The sequence below is a fragment of the Cebus imitator genome, unplaced genomic scaffold (genome assembly GCF_001604975.1).
Source record: "Cebus imitator isolate Cc_AM_T3 unplaced genomic scaffold, Cebus_imitator-1.0 Scaffold94, whole genome shotgun sequence".
NCBI classification, from domain to species: Eukaryota; Metazoa; Chordata; class Mammalia; order Primates; family Cebidae; genus Cebus; species Cebus imitator.
The window spans coordinates 4,197,518-4,222,092 of NW_016107409.1; the positions used below are offsets into that span (position 1 = coordinate 4,197,518).

Genomic DNA, 24,575 nt, shown 5'->3' on the forward strand with positions numbered 1-24,575 from the left:
TTAAGCCTCTGAAGGCATGGTCTGTCTTTGTCATGGTGTTTGTTGAATCTCTAGTGTCTAGCAAGTGCTTGATTTCTAGTGGATATTTAATAACTGTTAGCTACAGAAGAAGGATGTAGGTTCAGAAAGGTTAAATGAATTCCCCATCATTACACAGCTATTTGTGGGATATCAAAAGACAGATTTTCCAAATTCTAGTCCAGTGATACTTTTTCTTATGTATTGAGCCTAATATATTTATGAACATTGGTTTTGGGGTATATTAAGGCGCTCAAGAATTAAATAAGATTCATTCTGAAAATGGCTAAATAAGGAACTTACTAGTTTCATATGTTACTGTAAACATGAATATTTTCCCTTGGTCGTAAGCAGAGGTTTAACTTGGTGAGCTCACCAAGAAAACGAATGTCTCTCTAAATACCAAATTGTTTTCCTTTAAGAACTTAATAGACAAACTTTTTGAAACATGATAAAAGCCAGTAAAACATGACAGAAGCCAATAAAGACTGGCTGCTTTAAAAGATTTTTTTTCTGTTAAGAAATACATTTTAAGGGACTCCATGTTTGGATCCCCTTCCACAAACACTCCCTTCATGGAAGCCATCTCTCTCTATCCTAGATTTTCCCTCTGGAGTCCCCTTCTACACTCTGTCGTGGAAGCCTGTCGTCCTCTCCTAAACTCCATCTCTCTCTATTCCCTTCCACTCAGTGTGGAAGCTGCTTTCCTCTCCTGGATTCCATCTTTCTGGATTCTCTCACTCGGTGTGAGAGTTAGCTGTTTCTTCTCTCTCATTCTCCTGTTTCTCTCTTTAAAATAAATCACTTTCTACAAACACTTTTGAGTCCGGCATTTACTGTGCACTGTGCCGTGGTCCCCTCTCTCATTCTTGAGAGGGCAGGAGACCAAGAACCTGGAGAAATGTCCTCCCAGGGGAGCTGAGGGCACCCTGAACCCCAATATTGCCTTTTGGTGAGCCAGCCAGGAGAGGGGTACACCAGAAAGAGGGGGTGCAGCCAGGAAAGGGGTACAGCCAGAGAGGAAGACTTCAAAATTGTGCGGAGACATAGCAGTGAACATAAGGGCCCCAGATGAGATTGGAAGTGTGAGAGAAACATCTTCAACAAGGCCTTAACCTTTGTTCCTGTCCTTCTGGGGCCTGCATTGCCTGGGATTAGTAAAAATCCTTCTTAGGTGAATCATTTCTTTCTGTGTTGTCAGGATCCACTGATGAAAGCTGACTCCTTTCAATAGCCTGTGACAAGTGAGGCATCCCCCCTCCATATGTGGAGAAAATGATACTGTGCACGCAGCTTTCACCAGGCGTGCTGTGAGTGATGAGCTGCTGCACGACATCATCCTAGAGAGCTTCTTTTCCAGAGTGAAAAGTAAAACTCAGAAGGAGGTCTAAAAAACGACATTTGCGACCTATTCTCTCTGAAGCCTGCTACCTGGAGGACTCATCTACACAGCAACAACTGTGGCTTTCACAAATCCCCTTAACTCATGCATTTTCTTCTGCTAACTTCAAGTCTTTAACTCTTTCAGCCACTGTCAATATGAAAATCTTCGAATGACTGATGACCTATAAATACCACCCGCAACTTCAAAAAAAAAAAATTTTTAAACATCCAATAGGAATACATATTATGGTAATTTAAGAAAATGACATTAGGTTCTTACAGTTGTAAAATTAGTACTATTTAAACATCAGTAGTCAAGGTTGAGCCCTAGCGTGAGCTATACACAAAATGATTGTTGTCTAAACAGTCTTGTGTCTTCTAATAAGATCATTCATGAACGTTTTACATGCTGGTAATTTATTTGTGAAGAAAAACAATTGTATTGTCCCTAAGATCATTGAGGTTGAGGTTTAAACCAGAGAAACAAAACTAGTAGGAGATACATACATTAAGTTTAAAAAAAAAAAAAAGGAATTGGCATATATGATTATGAGGGCTGGCTAAGCAAGTCCAAAATCCATAGAGCAGCAGTCAGGAAGAGACAGTCACAAGCAGATGGACTCTGGGCATGGGCTCAAGCTGTTGTCCACAGGAGGAATTCTCTCCTGGTGAGGCCTCAGTCTTGCTTTTAAGGCCTTATCATCAAGTGAGGTGCAACCAATTGTTTCTACCTATTTAAAGTCAGTTGATTAGGGACTTTAATTGTATCTGCAAAATTCCTTCATAATAACACCTAGATTAGTATTGGAATAACGGGACCGTAACTTAGCTAAGGTAGTGTATCATTTTAAGAAAATAGTTTCTTTGCTTTTCTGCAGAGTAAATGCAAAACATTTAAATATTAATTAATTGCTGATGAATAGCTAATGTTGATAAAGACAAAACCTTCCGTTAAGACACAGAAATGACTGTTGAGGATATAGAAGAACCCAATTAACTTTAGCTTGCTTTTTTGTGATGCAAATGCTGGCCTGGGGAGGGATGAGTCCTTATCAATGCCTAAATGTAACATGAGTTTCCCCAACTAGAAAGAATCAATCTCCATGTCTCTCCTATTGTAAAGAGCCATCTCAATGACCTTATAGTTAACAACAAATAACCTACAAATTAACTCCCAATGCTTGTTTAGGGTGTTTCTAAAAGTCACCTGACAATCAGATATAAAAGAAGGTAAAGGAATCTGACATTTCATGGGTTATGTTCAATGTAAAACCCTTGAGAAGATGATGTTCGTGAAGAAACAATACTGTGAAGCCACCACCATTAAAGGGCAAGCCACAAAGTAGAGGGAGATGCTTGTAATACATACATCTGACAAATAATTTGTGTCTAAAATACATTAGCTCTCACAAATTCTTGAAAACATAAAATTTGGCAAAAAAATTTGTACTTAACAGGATAAACATGGCTAGTGAATGCATGAAAATGTGCTTAAGACTGAGGAAATACAAATAAAAACTACAATGAAATGGAACTACACACCCACCTGAATGACTAAAGTTCAGACAATGGAAAATCCCACATGTTGGCAAGGATATATGGTGACCTGTATTATATTGCTAATAAGTGCAAACTGGGAGGGTCCACTAAGGTCTGGCTAAACCTTAGCAAACTGCTGAGATCTGGTGAGGCCTCAGACCTTAGTTCATATAGCCTTTAAATGCATGTTTCTGTATTTAATAGGAACAGTATGGCTATATGAGAATGTTTACAGCAGCGCCATTTATAATAGCCCAAATCTAGAAATAACCTGAATATCCATCTGTAACAGAATTAGCAAAATTTGAGTATATTTATACAATGAAATATTCTACATTAATAAAAATAAACTATAACTAGAAGCAGCAACATAGATGGGATCTCAATCATAATCTGGAGTGAAAGAATCCTGACACCAAATTACTTATTATATAAACAACTTGGTACCATTTTATAAAAGGTTCTAGACCAGGCAACATTCATGCATAGTATTGAAGTCAGGAGGTGTTACACACAGCAAGGCAATGGAAGGGGTTGGTGGGGGCATTCTGAGGGAGAGGTGATTAGAGCATGGCAGGGGAGAGTACTGGTGATGCTATCTTTCTTCACGCAGGTGCTCGGCACATGAGCGTGTTCACTGAAAATTCATCAGGCCATACACTTAAGATTTATACACCTTTTCATATGTGTTATACTTCAATAAAGTTTACATTAAAAATATACTAAGTAGTTATGCTGTGAAGATCATAAATATACTACTGCATGAAGAATAAAAATATCCTGGTGTTATTACAAAGAATTTCTGTGGGATATAATTTCCAGTGGCTGCATCATTTACCAGTTCAAGTAGTATTGTATCACAAACTACTTAGAAGTGAATGTGATGTGAATAGTTGCTGCAAAAATTGGCTGTAGGCTGGGTACAGCGGCTCACGCCTGTAATCCCAGCACTTTGGGAGGCCGAGGAAGGTGGATCACCCGAGGTCAGGAGTTCAAGACCAGTCTGGCTAACATGGCAAAACGCTGTCTCTACTAAAAATGCAAACATTAGCCGGGCATGGTGGCAGGCACCTGTAATTCTAGCTACTAGGGAGACTGAAGCAGGAGAATCGTTTGAACCAGGGAGGCAGAGGTTGCAGTGAGCATAGATCACACCACTGTACTCCAGCCTGGGCAACAGAATCTCTGTCCTCCGCCCCACAAAAAAAGTGGCTGTAGTGATGTTACTGATATTGACGATGCAAATGAGTTTAGATAAAACCATGTCATAAAATCTTACAACAGAATATTTAATATTTCCAAGCTGACATATCTGAAATATTTTTAAAGTATTTAAAAAACTGTGACAAGTAGGCATGAATTTATATCTAAAAATGTATAAATGTATTTGAGTTTGCCAAACATTTGGATGTTATTACTAGAAAAATGTAGATCCCCTCATGTTCAAGGTTGTCTTATATTTAGGCACACTGGGTATATACAGTAGATATCAGATTACATTGTTTTATCAATAATTTTTGTGCATGCTTTATAATATACATAGCATATTGGTATGCTAATGTATGCAATTATAAATTAAAAGTCATATATTATGGGTGTGTGTGGCAAATGGGCCTCCCAAATGTCTTCTTAAACTTACTTTTTTCTTTTTTTCTTTTTTTTTAATTGTACTTTAGGTTCTGGGGTACATGTGCAGATCATTCAGGATTGTTGCACAGGTACACACATGGCAGTGTGGTTTGCTGCCTCCATCCCCTCATCACCTACATCTGGCATTTCTCCCCATGGTATCCCTCCCCAACCTCCCCATCCCCTCACTGTCCCTCCCTTGGCCCCCTCAACAGACCCCAGTGTGTGATGCTCCCCTCCCTGTGTCCCTGTGTTCTCATTGTTCAATACCCGCCTGTGAGTAAGAACATGCAGTGTTTGATTTTCTGTTCTTGTGTCAGTTTGCTGAGAATGATGGTTTCCAAATTCATCCATGTCCCTACAAAGGACACTAACTCATCATTTTTTATGGCTGCATCGTATTCCATGGTGTATATATGCCACATTTTCCTTGTCCAGTCTATCGTCAATGGGCATTTGGGTTGGTTCCAGGTCTTTACTATTGTAAAAAGTACCACTATGAACATACATGTGAATGTGTCTTTATAATAGAACGATTTATAATCCTTTGGATATATACCCAGTAATGGGATTGCTAGGTCAAATGGAATTTCTATTTCTAGGTCCTTGAGGAAGCGTCACACTGTCTTCCACAATGGTTGAACTAGTTTACACTCCCACCAACAGTGTAAAGCATTCCTATTTCTCCACATCTTCTCCAGCATCTGTTGTCTCCAGATATTTTAATGACTACCATTTTAACTGGTGTGAGGTGGTATCTCAATGTGGTTTTGATTTGCATTTCTCTAATAATCAGTGATGTTGAGCATTTTTTCACATGTTTTTTGGCCTCATATTTGTCTTCTTTTGAAAAGTGTCTGTTCATATCCTTCACCCACTTTGGGATGGGTTTGTTTTTTTCTTGTAAATCTGTTTTATTTCTTTGTAGATTCTGGATATTAGCCCTTTGTCAGATGGGTAGATTGCAAAAATTTTTTTCCATTCTGTTGGTTGCTGGTTCACTCTAAAGATTGTTTCTTTTGCTGTACAGAAGCTCTGGAGTTGAATTAGGTCCCATTTGTCTATTTTGGGTTTTGTTGCCATTGCTTTTGGTGTTTTAGTCATGAAGTCCTTGCCTATGCCTATGTCCTGAATGGTTTTGCCTACGTTTTCTTCTGAGGTTTTTATGGTGTTTGGTCTTATGTTTAAATCTTTAATCCATCTGGAGTTAATTTTAGTGTAAGGTGTCAGGAAGGGGTCCAGTTTTTGCTTTCTGCACATGGCTAGCCAGTTTTCCCAACACCATTTATTAAACAGGGAATCCTTTCCCCGTTGCTGTTTTCGTCATGTTTGTCAAAGATCAGATGATTGTAAATATGTGACATTGCCTACAAGGCCTCTGTTCTGTTCCCTTGGTCTATACCTCTGTTTTGGTACCAGTACCATGCTGTTTTGATTACTGTAGCCTTGTAGTATAGTTTGAAATCAGGTAGTGTGATGCCTCCAGCTTTGTTCTTTTTGCTTAGGATTGTCTTGGCTATGCGGGCTCTCTTTTGGTAAAACATACTTTTTAAACCACAATTTTTTGAGTGAGAGGAGACAATATTGTGAGCACCAACACAGAGAATATCTACTGTGCTATTAGTTTCTACTTTGCTTGTACCAAGAATGGTTGGCTGTAGAAATAAAATATTTTCCTTGAGGAAAGAACATAGTTTGTAAACGAAATGGCTTGACATAGTTTGAAATAAAGTAGCTTCTGAAATGAAAGCCACTTTAAAATTAAAAGAGCCAGATTTTTTTTAAGCTTTCATTTTTGAAGCCTAACATCTAAGTAATCTGAAGGATTGGGGGTTCAGACAAACAAAAGAAAAGTCACTGGTGGTGTTCCAGTGATGGGGATGGCAGTGGCAGTAACTAAGAAGACATTGGCAGAGGATGGAGGTATGGGGCAAGTAAAGATGCAGCAATGGCCACAGCAGCAGAGGGGATCATGACAAAAGAAGCATCTGCTACAGTCGAGATGGAGGACAAAGTGTTAGAACCAGTAAGAGTTTTGTAAAGTGGCTAGAAACAATATAAATGTCTCAAAATTAGTAATTTTTCTGTAAGTCTATGTTTAACAAAAAAAAATTATTTTAAAAGGATCCTATTCACAGCAGCAACAAAAAAACAAAACTACCTATGAAGAACTCAAACAAGAATTGTTTAAGACCTCTACTAAAGTAAGTCTTAAACAGATGGAAAGCAATATCATATTCATGGAATAAACCCCTTAATATTGCAAAGCTACTAACGTACCCCAGATTAATCTACAAATATGATATAATCTTAATCAAAATCTGGAAGTTGTTCACAGAACTTGACAAGCTAATTATAAAATTTTTATGGAAGAATATGCCAAGACAGCTTGAGAGAGAACAAATTTCTCTGCCATTTGTCAAGACAGATTATAAAGCTGTGATCATTAAAATGGGTTTGGATTCAGAAGAGTTCAATCCATCAGAAAAGTCCTGACCCAGACCCACACAGAAATTTAGTGTATGCTAATGGTCATGTCTCAAATCAGTGAGGAAAACATGGGCCTTTCTGTAAATGGTGCTGCAAAATTATTTTTCAGCAGCTTTGTGGAGAAAGATATACAAAAAGAGGCCTGTGTAAAGCCATGCATTGCAGCCTTGTTTGTAAAAAATATGAAAACAACCCCAAACATTTAGGAATAAAAGTAAGTTGCTGAACAATGCACATAAGTTGACACTGTTTACATTTTCACAAACCATCAGAACAATATATATTTTACTACAGGTACAAATACATTTCATGGGAAAAGGTTTGAATGGAAATAGTGAGTTAATTCTGGGAAAGAGGAGGAGGGCACCAGAGTTGAGGTTAGCAGCCAGAAAGACTTTGTTTTTGGTGGATGATGTCATTTTTACCAAAAAAAAAAGTTTTTTGTATATATCTTCAGTTATAAAACATTAATTTAAACACTAACGTTTAATAAATGTTGAAAATCAGAAAGAACAGTGCTTACACTCATCTGTGCCAAGGTCCAGAAACACATTTTCGTGCTTCTTACTTTGTTTGTATTCCTGAGAACTTAGGTTCTGATTCAAAAACACATTGGATTTTTAAAAAGTAGAATTAGCATAGCATATTGTGTGAAGAATGAAACTTTCAGGAGAAGAAGCCCTTGTAAGGGTCTTGCCTCCCAAAGGTATTTCAGGCAGGTCATTGCATCTTTCAAAGTCCACTTCCTCATTTGAAAGCAGAGTAAATAAACAAAAACCCCTACACTAACTCCTAGGGCTGTGTAGCAAGACAAGATGCCCATATGAAATCTCTGTCCTCTTCTCCAGATATTGGTGACTAGATAGATGCATTAGGACCACTGAACGTCAAGGTGAGCCGTGCCTTGCTTTGCGGGTGCATAAGACCATGCAATGGACCAGATTAGAACTTCTGCCTATATTTATTTTTATTTCATCCTCTCCTGCTAAAATTTCTATTTTTGTGCATGCCTTATAATATACATAGCATTTGGTATGCTAATGTATACAATTATAAATTTAAAGTCATATATTATGGGTGTGTGTGACAAATATGCCTCCCAAATTTCTTTTTACTTTTTAAACCACAACTTTTTGAGTGAGAGGAGACAACATTGTGAGCACCAACACAGAGAATATCTACTGTGCTATTAGTTTCTACTCTGCGGTACCAAGAATGGCTAGCTACAGAAATAAAATCTTTTCCTCAAGGAGAGAACCTAGTTTGTAAAGTTCTCATCCCTTTATAGCCCAGCTAGTTCAAGAGAAAATGCCTTTTGGTCTTTTTTTTTTTTTTTTTTAAGGAATGGATGCCCTTGTTGTATTTGGCCCAACTCTGGGACTCCAATCCATGGCCAGCAAATTTTCTATTTTATTTGTGTCTCTTTGGCACTAGGCGGCAGCCTCCGTCTCTAACCACACTTAATGAGCTTCACTTTCTGATGATAGGACATAAAGAAAATGGAGTCCTCGCACTTTCTCTTTTGGGTGATCATGGTGCACTCAATTAGCCAAATAAAGTAACATTTTCATCTTAATGGGCTTATTGGAAAAATTCAAATACCTCTAAAAATGAGGCATGGGGCTGGGAAGTGGGTGAGGCAAGAGACTTTTTTTTTTTTTCCAATTTATCCTAGATACTATTTCTGGCATTCTGGTTTTGGAGTGTGTGTTTGAGAGAGAGGTAGGGGTGTGTGTGTGTGTGTGTGTGTGTGTGTGTGTGCGCATTTAAACCCTGCATTTAGAATTGTAACATTGATCCCAGGCTGTTCAGGTAGTTGATTGAAAGCAGATTGCCTTATTGGTCATTACTGATTCATTGGGATTAATATTCCTGAAAGAGGAAAGCTTTTTCCTTTTAGGTCTCTTCTGAAAACATTTGAGTAAAAACACTGCCACCCAGTGTTTCTGTTAGGAGAAGCACAATAAATACACCATGCACTCTTGAAAAGTTTTCTAGGATGAACAGCAAATAACTCATTTTCTTAGTTATATTTGTATAAGGCCTGACAGACTATAGAACATTCCTGTTTAAATGTAAATAAGCCAGGCTCGGTGCTAACAGCTGCAATCCCAGCACTTCAGGAGGCTAAGGCAGGAGGGTTGCTTAAACAGGAGTTTGAGACCAGCCTGGATAACAGTGAGACACTGTCTCTACAAAAAATAGAAAAAAAAACTGCGTATGATGGCATGTGCCTATAGTCCCAGCTACCTAGGAGATTGAGGTGGGAAGATTGCTAAAGCCCAGGAGGTCGACACTACAGTGAGCCATGACCGCACAACTGCACCCCAGCCTGGGCAACAGAAAAGGACCCTGTCTCAAAAATAAACATATAATATTCCAGCCCCTATCATGCTACGTAATGCAAAGAGGCTATATCCCACATTAGAATGATTGTTTGATTTTCAAACATGAATTCTAAGACAATTCTGCAAAGATTCCAGCCTTATTTAGTTATTCTGACCTGGATTATGGCAAAAAGTCCAAGCTAAGGGCTTTGTCGCCATTTGAATCCTTCCTCAGCCTCTCTGCTGCAGTCACAGTTGTTTCCATCCACCCTTCAGGAAGTGCTCTCCAGGCCAGCCACGGTGGCTCACGCCTGTAATCCCGGCACTTTGGGAGGCCGAGGCAGGCAGATCACTTGAAGTCAGGAGTTTGAGACCATCCTGGCTAACATGGTAAGACCCCATTCTCTACTAAAAATACAAAAATTAGCCAGGTGTCATGGCATGTGCCTGTAATCCCAGCTACTCAGGAAGCTGAGACAGGAGAATCACTTGAACCCGGGAGGCAGAGGTTGTAGTGAGCGGAGACTGTAGCACTGCATTCCCACCTTAGTGACAGAGCAAGACTCCATCTCAAGAAAAAAAGAAATGCTATGCAGCACAGTTCACGGCAGCCTTAGGTAGAAGCTCCCTCTGGCAGGGAGAAACATCTGGAGAAACCTGTGTCCCCCTGCTTGGTCTCTGTGCCCTGCCACCCCACAGGCTGTGCATTTGCCCACCTCTCCTCTTCTGCCCCTCCTATTCCAAGGGGAGGGGAAGGAGGGCAAATGCACAGCATTCCAACATCTTTCACTAAAAGCTTTTGGCCTCCTCACCTCTTCCTGTATTCTTCAGAGAGCCTGTGGGACGGAAGTGGGATTTACATCCTCTTTGCGATGACCTAATACCTCGTTTCGGAAGGTGGTGGAACAGAGCGCCCATTGTTTTGGGACCTCTGCTAGAACTGGGATAGGACCCCCACCATAACATCCTTTTACACACATAAGTAAAAGAGAGATCATGAGAATAGGACCTACATCCTAGGGTCATAGAGGATCAAATGAAATAACCCAAATAAAGCCTCTAGCTATTTACTTATCTTTTTATGATTATTAGATGTTTGGCCAGTGACTTGGTAAATAGATCAAGAAGTTATAGCATAATGGTTAAAAATGTGGGTTCCCAACCCAAATGCCCATAAGTGATAGACTGGATAAAGAAAATGTGGCACATTTACACAATGGAATACTATGCAACCATAAAAAACGATGAGTTCATGTCATTTGCAGGGACATGGATGAAGCTGGAAACCATCATTCTCAGCAAACTAACACAAGAACAGGAAACCAAACACCACATGTTCTCACTCATAGGTGGGAGTTGAACAATGAGAACACATGGACACAGGGAGGGGAAAATCACACACTGGGGCCTATTGGGGGTGGGGGACTGAGGGAGGGATAGTTTTAGGAGAAATACCCAATGTAGATGATGCATTGATGGGTGCAGCCAACCACCATGGCACTTGTATACAATTGATGCCCTTGTTGTATTTGGCCCAATTCTGGGACTCCAATCCATGGCCAGCAAATTTTCTATTTTATTTGTGTCTCTTTGGCACCAGGCGGCAGCCTCCATCTCTAACCACACTTAATGAGCTTCACTTTCTGATGATAGGACATAAAGAAAATGGAGTCCTTGCACTTTCTCTTTTGGGTGATCATGGTACACTCAATTAGCCAAATAAAGTAACATTTTCATCTTAATGGGCTTATTGGAAAAATTCAAATACCTCTATGTACCCCAGAACTTAAAGTATAATTTTAAAAAATGTGTGGGTTCCAGACAAACGACAGGAGTTGAATCCCAGCTATGCCACTTAGTATTCATGGGACCTTGCACAACTGCCCTCCCTGTAAGATGGGGATGATAGTAGATGGTGTCTCACAGGGATGTTGTAAGATTTACAGGCATTGCTACTTGCAGCCTTCCTGAAGTGTGCCAGTTAGGTAGTAGACACTTGTATTTGTCAGTGTTCACCAGAGAAACAAGATCAATAATATATATATAAAATATATATTTATATAATATATATTATATATATGTATGTATGTATGTATATATATATATATATATATATATATATATATATAGAGAGAGAGAGAGAGAGAGAGAGAGAGAGATGGATGATAGGATTTGTTGGAGAAAATGGCTCGTGTGATTACGAGCTGAGGCTGAGGAGGTCCACACATGCCATCTGTGAGCTGGAGAACCAGAGGGGCTGATGAACCAGAGGAGCTGGTAGTGTGGCTCAGTCCAAGTCTGCAGGCCTGAGAAGCAGGGGAGCCAATGTTGTCACTGTCAGTCTGAGGCCAGAGAATGGGAACCTGGGGGCCTGCAGGAGCAAGTCTTGGGGTCCAATTGTAATGTAGGTTCTATTGTCACTCTCTCTGTTTTACTTATGTGTGTAAAAGGATGTTATGGTGGGGGTCCTTCTCTCCTAGTTCTAGCAGAGGGCTGGAGAAGCTGGAGTTCTGGAGAATAGGACAAGCAGGCACCCCAGCTTCAGGAGAAACAGAGAATTCACCTTCCCTCTGCCATCCTGTTCTGTCTGAGCCCTCGGCCGATTGGGTGGTGCCGAGGGCACCACCAATCTGGTGAGGGCGGATTTTCTTTATTCACTTCACTAACCCAAATGTCAGTCTCCTTCTGGAAACACCCTCACAGATGCACCCAGAAATCATGCTTTACAAGTTATCTGGGCCTCCCTTAATCGAGTCAAGCTGACACCTAAAATCAACCATCACATCACTCGATAAGCATTGGATATTATCGTTTTCTTCATCACTTATATCTGTGACTTCCCTTATTTAGATTCCATAAGAAAAATGAACTATTGTGGGTCTTTTCATGCTCTTTCCCCATTGAAATTATTACTTGTCTAATATGGGCGTGATAAAAGAGGTTTATTGAGAAATGAACATTAAAACGCAGACAAAAAGATTATTTTTTCAGGGGTGCCAGGGTGGAAGAAATAGACTGGAGAGGATGGGAAAGAAACTCTCCAAAAAGGAGACATTGGCCATAAGTCTTGAGGGCTAGGTAGGACTTCACAAAGCCAAGAAGAGGTGAGTGGGTATTCCAAGCAGCAGTTGTAGCACAGGGAACAGACATGACAGCACCTGGCGAGAGGAGACTGGAGTGGCTGCACCACAGGGTGTTAGCAGTAGGACAGTGACAGTCTGGGAAGGGCAAGCATGGCACTGAAATCCATTGTGTAATATGTTTCCAGTAGAGAAGAGACATGATAAGACTTGCTTTTCCCAAACATTATTGTAGCAGCAGAGAAAGAAGAAAGAAGAGGAGGGAGACAAGGTGACAGATGGGCCATTGACGACTTAGCTGGGGTGAGCCGATGAAGGCAGGCACTAAGGTAGCAGGGAGAAAGAGGAGATGCTGGGGCTGAGAGATGTTTCTGAGGGAGGATCTGCGGGGTTTAGTGACGGACTGAAAAGGACAGAAACACATCAGTGATCATCCTACAGTGTCCAACTTGGGAGGCTGGGAAGATGGTGAAATCATTGAACCGGGAAATGTACATAAAGAAGTAGTTTGGGGAGGTACATAAGGAGGTCAATTTTAAACGTATTTGACGGACCTATAGGACATCCAAGTGAAGATACCCAGAATGACAGCATTCTATATCCCAGAGAAGCAGGACCCAGCATTGTGAAGATATGCAGATTTACGAGTTACCTAGGCTGGTGGACACCGCTAGAGATCTTCAGCCTGGATGGAAAAGTGGCAAGCATTTCTCTTTTAGGAGGACAGGGGTTGGGCACAGAGAAAGAAGCTTATGAAGAAGGTGGAAAAATAAAAACATTAAGAGATAAAAAATGCACCAAGAGAGAACTGGCTTTCAAGAAGCAAGTTTTCAATGATCTCCTATGCTACAGGAAGGCCAAATAGAACAAGGACTCAAAAGAGGCCATTGGATCTGGCAACTGAGATGGGACCCATGACAAAAAAGCATTTTCAATGAAGTGGTATGGACAGAAGAAGAACCAAGGCATTTGTTCATTCATTTATTCAAGAAATATTCATCAAGCACCTATTATACATCAGGCCATGTTCTAGGCCTTGAGGATATGGTAGTAAACAAAACCAAGACCTCCATTCTTATGAAATCTACACTCCAGCACTGTTTATAGAATATTATTTAAAGAACTTAATAAGGAGAGGAGAAACTAGACAGTATTTTGAGGGAAAAGATGAAGTCAAGAGAAGCATTTTTCTTATAGCCTGGTAATGTTTGGATTTGTGGCTGAATAATTAAGCTATAGGCAGAGAGGAGAGGGTGGAGGAGGAGATCAAGAGAAAAAGAGAGAGAGAGAGAACAAATAACATAAAATCTCCCAAGGCTATGGAGTGGGCGTCTAACCTTGGGAGGGAGAAGGGCCATCTACTCCTCTAAGACAGGAAGTAAGTTGACCCCTCACTTCTGAGGCCCCCATTTTCTTTATAAATTAAGAGGCAAGCTGGGGACAGATTGAATGAGACAACACTTTGGAAGAGCTGAAGCAGGAAGCAGGAAAAGAAGCCAAGTGGCACAGAGTCAATATTTAAGTGGAGTTGTGCCCAGTGAAGCAATAAAAGTATGTGGCAAGGAGTCCTCTTACCTCACCACCTACACATTCAGTCTAACTAGAGCCTGTGTGCAGTGTTTCAAGGCAGTAGGCATGTCTTCTCCTCTTTCCCATCCTCTGGCTTTTGTGACTATAGCAGATATCTATGTGGAAGTCAACTTAGAGGACAGCAATTTTTTTTTTTTTTTTGAGACAGAATCTTGCTCTGTACCCAGGATGGAGTGGAGTGTAACAATCTCAACTCACTGCAGCCTCCACCTACTGGTCACAGGTGATCCTCCCACTTCAGCCTCCCAGGTAGCTGGGACTACAGACATGTGCCACCATGCCCCTGCTAATTTGTTTTTTTTCTGTAGAGGAGGGGTTTTTGCCATGTTGCTCATGCTGGTCTCAAACACCTAGGCTCAAGTGATCCACCACCCTCAGTATCCCAAAGTGCTGGGATCATAAGTGTGAGAAGCTGCCTGGCCTTTTTTTTATTTCTCTGAGAAAAATGATAGTTGTGTCTATCTTAGTGTGTTCACATTGTTATAAAGGAATACCTGAGGCTGGGTGACTTATAAAGAAGAGAGGTTTATTTGGCTCAGGGTTCTACATGAAGCATGATGCCAGCATCTGCTGCTGGTGAGGGCTTCCAGCTGCTTCCACTTGGGTGGAAGGTGAGGGGGAGCCAGTGTGCAGAGATCACATGCCGAGAATGAAAGCAAGAGAGAGGGGGAAGGTGCCAGCCTCTTTTCAACAACCAGCTGTGACAGGAACTGAGAGTGAGAACTCAATCCTGGAAGAATGGCACCAAGCCACGCCCATGAGCCAAACACCGCCCACTACGCTCCACCTCCGACACTGGGATGACATTTCAGCATGAAATTTAGAGCTAAACAAACCATATCTCAACCATAGAAAGTTGTTAGGAGAGTTTATTGGCCAATTACTCCATTTGATCTACTTTGGCATTGCTAGTCACACTGGAAAGTGGTGGCCTACCTGCTTTTCCTCCCCAGACTCATCCCCACCTTGCCCCATTTTATGACTCACAAGTACCAACATCTTCCTCACTCCCTTCTATAAATGCTCAGTGACTTTTTATCGTGGGTGTTGCCAATCCAATCTATCTTTGCATCCAGCATTCAAAAAGCACAGAGAATGATGGTCAGGTGGTCAAAGGCCTGCCATGCCTTTGGTCTCATCACCTCTCTGACCTTGTCAGAAAAAGTCACTTTACCTTCATCCTGAAGACGTCTGTCCTGCATTCTCGACGACACTGTGCTTCAGGCAGCAATCCTCAGCTCCAGACCTGCCTGACAGCATCCTCTGCCCGTAAAGACTCGTACTTCTGAAAAGAAAGATCTGTAGGTAGAACACAGCTGTCTTAGCCCTCAGTTTGTACTGACACAGATTTCCTATTTATTTAGACAGCCCTCCTCAAGTGCTTTGCTGGGCTTTCTTATTATTCGTATTGATGGTATATAAAAAGAAATTAGTGTGTGGCATCACTTTATCTTGTTACATCAGTCTATGCCCTTATTTCTAGTTGTGCCTGTAAATAGCACATAGTTGGATTTCCTGGAAATCCAACCTGCCTTTCAGCTATCTAGTTTTTTGTTATTTATTGTGCTTGTTGATCTATTTGAGTTTATTTCTACTCTGTTATTTGGGTCCCTCTCTTTACTCTGTTTCTTCTGCTTCTTCTCCCCAGTACCTCCTTCCTTACTTTTTTGGAAGGGACTTTCTAACTTCTTATTTTTCTCTTTACTGATCTGAAAGTGATAGACTTTCTTGTCTTTCCGTTAAAGTTTTAACATCTACATTTAACATGATTGAAAATGCATCAATATATCCACCCGCCTCCAAGAAACTGAAATATTTTAACCTGGGTCAGGTCTTTTCATCTTATATGTACTACTGGCCAGCATTTTCTATTTTTGTTTTGTTTTGCTTTTTAGCAACCCCTACCCTAAATTTAGCCATTAATATCATTAACATACAGCCTATGTTTGTCTGGAAATGCACACATAGTTACATGTTTATCTTTTGGCTATTGTTTTTGGAGTGGGGTTTAGACCTTCCTTCTCCCTGAAATACATCATTCAGTGAAAGTGTGTTAATAGTGAATTAAGTTTTCATTTGTCTCAAAATATTACACTATTTTCTCTCAGTACTTTTTTTATTTTTATTTTGAGACTGAGTCTGGCTGTATCACCCAGGCTGCAGTGCAGTGGCCTGATGTCGGCTCACTGCAACCCACACCTCCTGGGTTTGAGCGATTCTCTTTCCTCAGCCTCCCAGTAGCTGGGATTGCAGGTGCACGCCACCATACTGAAACTGGAGGCTTTGTCAGTAAATCCCTTTTTTCCTGCTCTATTTTTAGTAGAGATGGGGTTTTACCATGTTGGCCAGGCTGATGTCAAACTCCTGACCTCAAGTGATCTACCCGCCTTGGCCTCCCAAGTGTTGAGGTTACAGGTGTGAGCCACGGATCTGGCTTCTCTCCGCACTTTAAACAGATTATCCTTGATTGGCTTCTGATTGTACTGCTGAGAGGTCTGCTGCAAATCTATTTGGCTTCCCTCCCACCCCAGCCCTGTAGGTAAACTGTCTTTGCTTTTAGAATTGTCTTTATCTGCAGTTTCAGCTCCCTCTTTAGAGACTATAGGGAGTTCCCCAATTTCCTTATGACAACCAAAGCATTACAATAAGTATGTGTTTATTGTGTATTTCTAGGCGTGTCGTTGAGGGAGGTTCTCTCTCTCTCTCTCTCTCTCTCTCTCCTCTGTGTGTGTGTGTGTGTGTGTGTGTATGAATACTTTAGCTCTCTCTTGTGAGCTCGGCTGGGTTACCTCTGCGGTATGAGATGTTCTGTGCCATTTCCCAGAGCTTTCTGCAGGACGGGGCTTCAGTCGATCCCTGTGGAGCTGCTTTAGGAACACACTCCCTATTGGCCACCTTCTCTTTCCTGCAGTACTTCCTCACCCCGCTGCTGGCTCCCAGTGCCCCTCAAGGACCTCAGGGCTCATGTCTTTACTTAAGGTCTGTATACTTGTAGAGGAAGCCTCTAAAATATTCTGTCAGTGCCTGTCCAGGGAACTCCACCTTTCCCTAAACAATACTACCCAGTGGGAGGTTGAGGGGGGTGCAGGGAATGCATATAATCGAATATTAACAAGGAAAAAATTGATATGTAAAGTTGCAGTATGTACAACGTATAAGAATGTCTCAAAGAAATTATCTCAAACTTTTAATCGTTCCCTTTAAGGTGGAGTGCTGGGTAATTTTCCCCAACTTCTTTTATACCTGCCAAAGTTTCTATGTTAAACATGTATCACTTTGATAAACAGGGAGAAAAATTCCAGAATAAACCAACGACAACATAGTAATATTTAATTAAATTCAAGGAGAGAAATGGCAATGAAACTAGAGGCTTCCTCAGTAAATCCCTTTTTTCCTGCTCTTTGTGGTTTGGCCTCGCTGTGTCTTAGGTTCAAACTAGCCCAGGCGGACTCAGCTGATCAGGTTCTAGTGTGTGAATATGCTTGCTTTTCTATGTTGAAACATTCTAATAATTGCCCAGGATTTTTTTTTTTTTAACTTTAGAAACTTCAATTGAGTCAACTCTGCTAGGAAGCCCTTCTGTACGGTGAGGGTCCACCATCTGACCTGCTCTTTCTTACCTGCTGTGACCTTCAACAACTTACCTGAACAACTGAGTCTCGGCTTCTCCTCATTCGCTTGCATTCTGAATTAGAGATGATAGAAGCCCAGCTGAAATTGATTTTATGCAAAAGTCGTAGCCTCCTGGAAGTCCTTGTGGAAGATTTACCTACCCGGGCTTCAGAGATGTGGGCTTCCTTTCCTACTGGACCCAGTAATGCAAACATCAGCATTGTGTTCGCTGTCTCTTGTCCCTTTGTCTTTCTGTAGGCCAGTTTATCCCTAGGTCTTTTCTAGGTTTTATGTCTTCTGCCTTCAGTCACCAGGAAAATAATTACAATCCCAAGGAAGTTGTGAGGAAGGTGAAGCTCCCGAACGGATGAGCCATAGCCAGGTGGCCAGCGCTATGTAAGAGGCACAAACCCTTGTGGTATATGAGGCAGGTGTAGTTCCTACTCTTTAGGAGTATGTGGTGTGAGGTGGACAGTCCCTTGGTGTCCACTACAAAGCTCTTCGTTACAGGGTTACGTAAGTTTCTGAGCTAATGTAAGTAAAGTTTAATTCGCCTCTTCAGTAGACACTACTGCACTGTTGTAGGCACTGGAGTCAGCAAAGAACAAAACAGACAAGCAGGCTTGTTCTAATGGAGCACACAATTGAGATGTGACACTGGACCCCAGTAGCTACTCAATAAATTACACATTTCCAGTTGCTCCAGCAAGTTTAAGGTGGAAAGTGTCTGTGAGGAGCTGGAGTTCTGTAATTCGCAGAGACAACTAAGACTTTGGGATTCGGCACAGTTGCAGCACCTCACAAGGAAACACCATGGGCTGTGCACAGAGTGACTTGACTCAGTAAATGAGGATCTTAAATGCAGAGGCCCTGACACTGCTCCCTGCAGCCCTGCTCGGGCTAGCGGTATTAGGTCTGTGTGTATTTTATGTGGGGTGGGATGAGAAGGTGGAAATGATCTGTTACTATTTTCACGTGACTTTCTCAAAGCAGCTGCTCTCCACCAAAGGGAGGCTAGTCATCTGGGAGAAACAAGACTAACCCAGATCCAGTGGTGTCATCGAGGCAACCACTTCGTTCTCTGGGTGTCAGATCCTGTGGTTTTCACAATATGGGCCAAGGAATCTTAAGTGTTCTCAAAGACGCCCAAAAAACTGGTCGGAGTCCTGAATCCATGCCTCCCCCTGAACCCCAAACCCACCATAGCAAATTTGCTTTTTCTGTTATGTTATGCTACAAGTTTTAGTCTGGGAGAAAAATAAGAGTATCCTGAGGGGTGTGTGTGTGTGTGTGTGTGTCTCGACAGATAAATGGATAGTCATTCTTCTGATGGCTATACGTGAATATACAGTCACACATCACATAACAACATATCGGTCAATGATGAACTAAATATGCTACAGTGGTGTCCTAGGAATATATACTGTATTTTTACTGTACCTTTCCTATGCTTAACTATGTTTAGATAACACAAATACTTACCATTGTGTTACAACAGCCTACATTATTCAGTATAGTATTGTGCTGGGCAGGTTTGTGTCCTGGGAGCAATAGGTCACACAGCCTAGGTGTGTAGTAGGCTATGCTACTAAATGTATCAGTACACTATATGATGTTTGCACAATGATGAAATCACCTGACACATTTCTCAGATATATCTCTGTTGTTATGTGATGTATTACTATATATTCTTTCTACAAATTTTATACACACACATACATATAATATACACATATTATGTGCACATATACATATATACACATTACATGGTTGCTACAATCTGTTTCAGCAATGACACATTATGATGTGTGTGTGTATGTGAGACCAGAGTCAACCTTTCTGCTGGGTAAGTCAATCACAAGGCGGTTTGTACATCCAAAGTTTTAATGGCTGCAAAATAATAAAATGGATATTTGCACTATATACATTCTGTCCACTTATGGTACTGTCAGCTGGCCATGCATTTTATTGCACATATAAACAGTGTACAAGGATCTTGAAGACGTCTTAGCCATACAAGGACTGCATTTAAAGGGAAAAAAAAAACAATTTTACAAAAGACTGAAGCCATTTACATTACACAGCCAACTTCAAGAAAATAAAAATTAATATCAAAAGAAATACTTTAATTTTGAAAAAAACCTCAACAATGATTACAGAGCTTCATGCTTCCATATATACATGTAAAAAAATATTTCAGGACCCCGCATTCTGAATGCCTGTGAAGGCGCAGCAGGCTAAATTCCCACTTATATAGTCAACCTTTGAATGTTGCTTAAATTGTATACACTCTTTGTCCAAAATGTCTTTCTTCTTTACATCATTACGCTATTTGACAAAACAGGTATTTGTGCAGTACAGAAAAATATTAAAATATATTTTAAGTTAGGTTAAAGTGCACAGTACATCTGATAGGAAATAACTGCTAGCTGCCAATCCAAATTTCCATTTTCAGAAAGCCCCCCATCTTCCCAAGAGTGGAGGGCAGCCGTTGCCTTGGTTGATGTTGGTCTGTGCTGAATGCACGCCCAATCCTCCTGGTGTCTTTTCTTTTGCGTCCCCCTCTACATTTGTTTTACAAACTGTGGCTGCTGCTGCTCTAAAAACTTTCTAATGGCTTTTCAAGAGGTAAAAGTGCAGTCAGCATTCACAAGACTTAGAAAGGTTAATTACTGGGACATCTGTGACTGCAGCACGGGTGCACATGCATGGAAGTGCCCGCAGAAGGCTGCCATGTTCCGTGAAGCCCTCTGTGAATCTCTGACTCCAGCACGGCCCCATTCCTTGGCTGGTTCTCCTCTAGCCCCATCTTTTGGCGCTTGTTCACTCCTCAGCCGCTCAGCCTCACAAACTCCACTTACTGCACCCTCCCCTTAGCCTGCCTGGATGGTGCATGTAGCTGCCCACAGGCTCACAATGACTCACTTCTGAGGTTTCACACCAGAGACCGTGAATCCTGCAGGATTTTATGGATCACTTGGAAAACCACCAACTAAATTAAAATAAAATGAGCACATCTCAGAATCATTTCCTCTTTTAAAACTGGCAGTTGTAAGAAGTGCTGGTTTCCTGATTCGGGTCCTACGTGGCTTACGTCATTTCTGATACTCAGTCGAAGCTTCCCTTCAAACCCTTTTTGGTTCAACAATCCACTTTTTATCGTCTTCACTTTCCTATACCACTTCCTCATTATCTACCTTTGGTGCTAGGCTCTCTTTAACGTAACCCCAGTTACAGTGCAAAAGTATACTTCAAGACACATGATGCTAATACTCATTATTTCTTTGTGTTAAAATGTGAATGTTTTGTGCATAGCAAAAGAAGTATGAATCCAAAAAATAATTGTTCACATTTTATCTTCAAGTTTAATATGTCTTTTTTTTTTCCATCACAGCTATTTACAAAGAACTTTGGGGTGCTCTCTTGATTTTAGTCAGTTCATTATAGTGGGGGACAGAAGGGCTGCTGGAATGTAGGAGACTGGATGGAATGCAGAAATATAAATAAGACCAACGTTCCACAAACCAAAGTGTCAATAATGCCTCCCCAGAAAAGTTGTATCCCAAAAGCACCTGTGTTTTGCTTTTTTTTTTTTTTTTTGGAATCATATACACCAGAAACGTGATGACTGAGACCTAACCTACCGCACACCAAAGAGGATAGAAAATAACTCAATATTTATAATATTAAAATAAAGTGTTTAACCACAAAAAAGCAGTAATAAAATAGTTTCCTAATTTACAATTTGCATCCAAAGGATGAATAACAACTCACTAATAAATAATATTTATATAAATATTTTGTATGTTGAAAATAGTTTTTTTAAAAGGCAATGGTCTCAAGAAACTTCTTGAAAAATTTGGTGGTGAAAAACCTGATTGTGACCCCCCTCCCGCCCACTAAAATGAGTTTGGTTTTAATCCAATGAACGTGTCTTGCTATGAAACGGTTGTGCTTGGCGTTTTGGTAATGGCAGTCGGTGAGTGTGGGAAGGATGAAGGAGGGTGGAAAAGGCATTGATGTGCTGTTCAGTTTTTTTTCTCCAGCTCCCTCTCTGGTTTCAAGATAAATACCTGTCAAGTCTTAATGTCGGAGGTCGGCTCTGAAAGGTAGAAAATCCTCCCTTAGACTGAAAATCGTTTCAAGGTAACTGGAGTCAGTGAAGTGACAGGCAGTGAGTGGGAGAGAGGGTTGAACAGGTGCCTGGAGCAGAGTTCAGGATCCTGAATGAGAGCAGAGTCTGAGCCCCCAATGGAGAAGGGGTAGTTTCATGTGAATAGAGCCTTTGTTACGGTGATGTCTAGTAATGCTTGAATGGTAATGCCCACTTTGACCAGGCCTTTCTCTTCAAGGATGTGGTGGGGTAGACATAGCTTTTCCTAAAAGGAAAAAGAATAAAACATCAATTTTTAGATGATTGTACTCTCAAGTAAAATCATGCTACATCACTGATGAAAATTAAGTTGAACACGCTGCGGTATGCCTGTTTGATCACCTCTGCCTGGCTCTTTCCTTTGCTTTCAACCCACTGCAAAGACCTTTTCTGTGTTTGCAGAGAAAATATTGATTTTTCATACATGCAGATTGTTTCAAAAAGGCTCCTCATCATCATGAAGTCTGCAGATCTAAATATTTAAGAAAGTATTACATGAAATAACTGAGCTACAGAGAATCAGTCAGAGAGCACACGCCAAGAATAGAATAGCTTCTAATAAAGCAAAATTGCAAATAGCACTTCACACATTTAAAGGCACTCAGATATTCACTTGTACTGACCAAACATCGTCCTACTGACCATAGACCTTCATTTAGTTCATTTTACTTCCTGTGATCTCTGGAACGTAGGCAAGTTGGTAGACTGGCAGCCTTTCTTCATGGTTTATGAACAGTCTTTATCAATGGGTAATTATAACTACGGCCCTCAATAGCCTCTCTTTTAAGACTCTTTCATAAAACTGTCAAAGACACAAATGTCCTGCTACTCTCTCATGTTGCATTTTTGCTGTTGGAAATGTCCAGGACATACTATTTAAGAAAAACAATAAAGGTGAGTCACTTCTTGTGTGTAGAACCTTTCATGGTCCACAAACCAGTTTACAGAATAACACAATGAAATAATTTTCCACCTTTGTTATTTCACCCTGGTCTGATATCATTCAAGGGAATCGGTCTTCTTCCAGGGTGTGTCTCCTTGGCTGGGAAAAGACTCCACAGCAAATATTCTCTTATCTACTTGATGACAGTGTGTTTTCCACAGCCCAGTGTTCACTTTCTCTTTTCTCCAATTAACAGGTTAAAATCTATCTATCTATATATATAGATAGATATTTATGGTGTCCAACATGATATTTTGATAAAAGTATACATTGTGGAATGGTTCGGTCAAGCTAATTATCATATCTATTACCTCAGATATTTTTTGGTGGTAAGAACACTTAAAATCTAGTCTTTTATCAATTTCCAAGTATAAAATACATTATGATTAACTATAATCACCACTTTGTATCCTTTGACCAATATCTTCCTATTCCCCCACCTCCCCACCCAACCCCTGGTCTCCACCATTCTACTCTCTGCTTTTGTGAATTCAACTTTTTTAGATTCCACATATGAGTGGGGTCAGGCAGGAATTGTCCTTCAGTGTCTGGCTTATTTTACTTAGTATAATATCCTCTAGGTGCACCATGTTGCAAATGACAGGATTTCCTTCTTTTTAAGGTTGAATAGCGTTTTTAAGGAGAATTTAAGCAGGATCTGCATCCAGCCCTAGGTGATGGAGTCACTGTTCAGCAGGAAGCTATTTGGTGTACCCTGCACGGAAGGGCTTTTTTCCATGTGACCCTTGTTTGAGGAACTAGATCTTCTTGCTGCCTCTCCAAAAATTACCAGAGACACAGGCGCTCAGCTTAAAAGGCTTTCAAAGGATACGCCATGACATCTCCAATAACTTGCTCCACTGTCTCAAATGTCAGTGGCTCTTACTCTCTCACCATCTTACTGTATCTACTTTTTACCCTTTCCTACCTTGTGGCAAATTCAGAAAACCTCAGACTTTGATGTAGGCCTTAGGAGATGGCCCCATGTCAACAGAAGACAGTTGATTCTTCAAAGAACAATTTTAACCATGACTTCATGTCACTGCTGTGTATCAAACTAGGATTATCTATGTCGTATCAAGTGAGCATGCAAGTTTATGCTGCCTGCCAATTTATTAGCCAAGTGCCAACCTAAGAAAGTATGGGGAAGTTCTGTCTGAGTTGTGAACAGTGAGCCAGGCTGTTAATGATGGTGCCTCCTTCTGTGGCATGGTGAGGGATATCTGTGGCCAGATGACAGTGTCCAGTCTTCCCTGGTACCATCTGCCACGGGCTTGTAAAATTATGTGAATCTGGCATTTCGTTGTTAAGGCAGGTTCCACAAGGGCGAAGACGTGTGTCATCCCCACTCTGTTGGCTCTGATAGCACCCAAGTGGACATCTGGCGTTGCCAGAAATCTGTAAATGGCTGCTCAGTACGGTTAAGTTCCTGGTGCCAGGTATCACTTGGGGAAGATAAGTCTTCACTTCATACCATATGTTAAAATCAATTTGAAATGAAGAGTTGGATGTTTTAAAAAAATCGAATACTCCCCTCCCAATAACATAAAGGTGAATATTTAATACATTTTTTCTGATAAATGGATGGGGAAGGATTTTCTAAACTAAAAAAGGATTATTAAAAAGTCACAAAGGAAAAGAGCAAAACAATTGATTACCTAAATATTTAAGGTTTCCATATGTTAAAAAAAGAAAAATCTGATTAATGAGAAGATAAACAAGACTAAGCAAAAAAAGCATTTGCATCAAATTACAAAGGGGACAATGTGTGTGGCCTGGTCACCATAGTGAGATCCCCATTTCTCCAAAAA

The 24,575-nt window shown here is 40.7% G+C and overlaps 1 protein-coding gene across 3 annotated transcripts in view; it reads right to left on the reverse strand.

The window, feature by feature from the left end:
- Positions 1 to 19,534: 19,534 nt before the first annotated feature.
- LRCH1 (leucine rich repeats and calponin homology domain containing 1) overlaps positions 19,535 to 24,575 on the reverse strand; it is a 210,455-nt gene continuing 205,414 nt past the window's right edge. For all 3 annotated transcript variants that reach the window (XM_017535976.2, XM_017535980.2, XM_017535981.2), the window contains one exon: positions 19,535 to 22,047. In XM_017535976.2, coding sequence (XP_017391465.1) covers positions 21,937 to 22,047 — 111 coding nt within the window. In that variant the 3' untranslated portion in view covers positions 19,535 to 21,936. The remainder of the gene's footprint in view (positions 22,048 to 24,575) is intronic.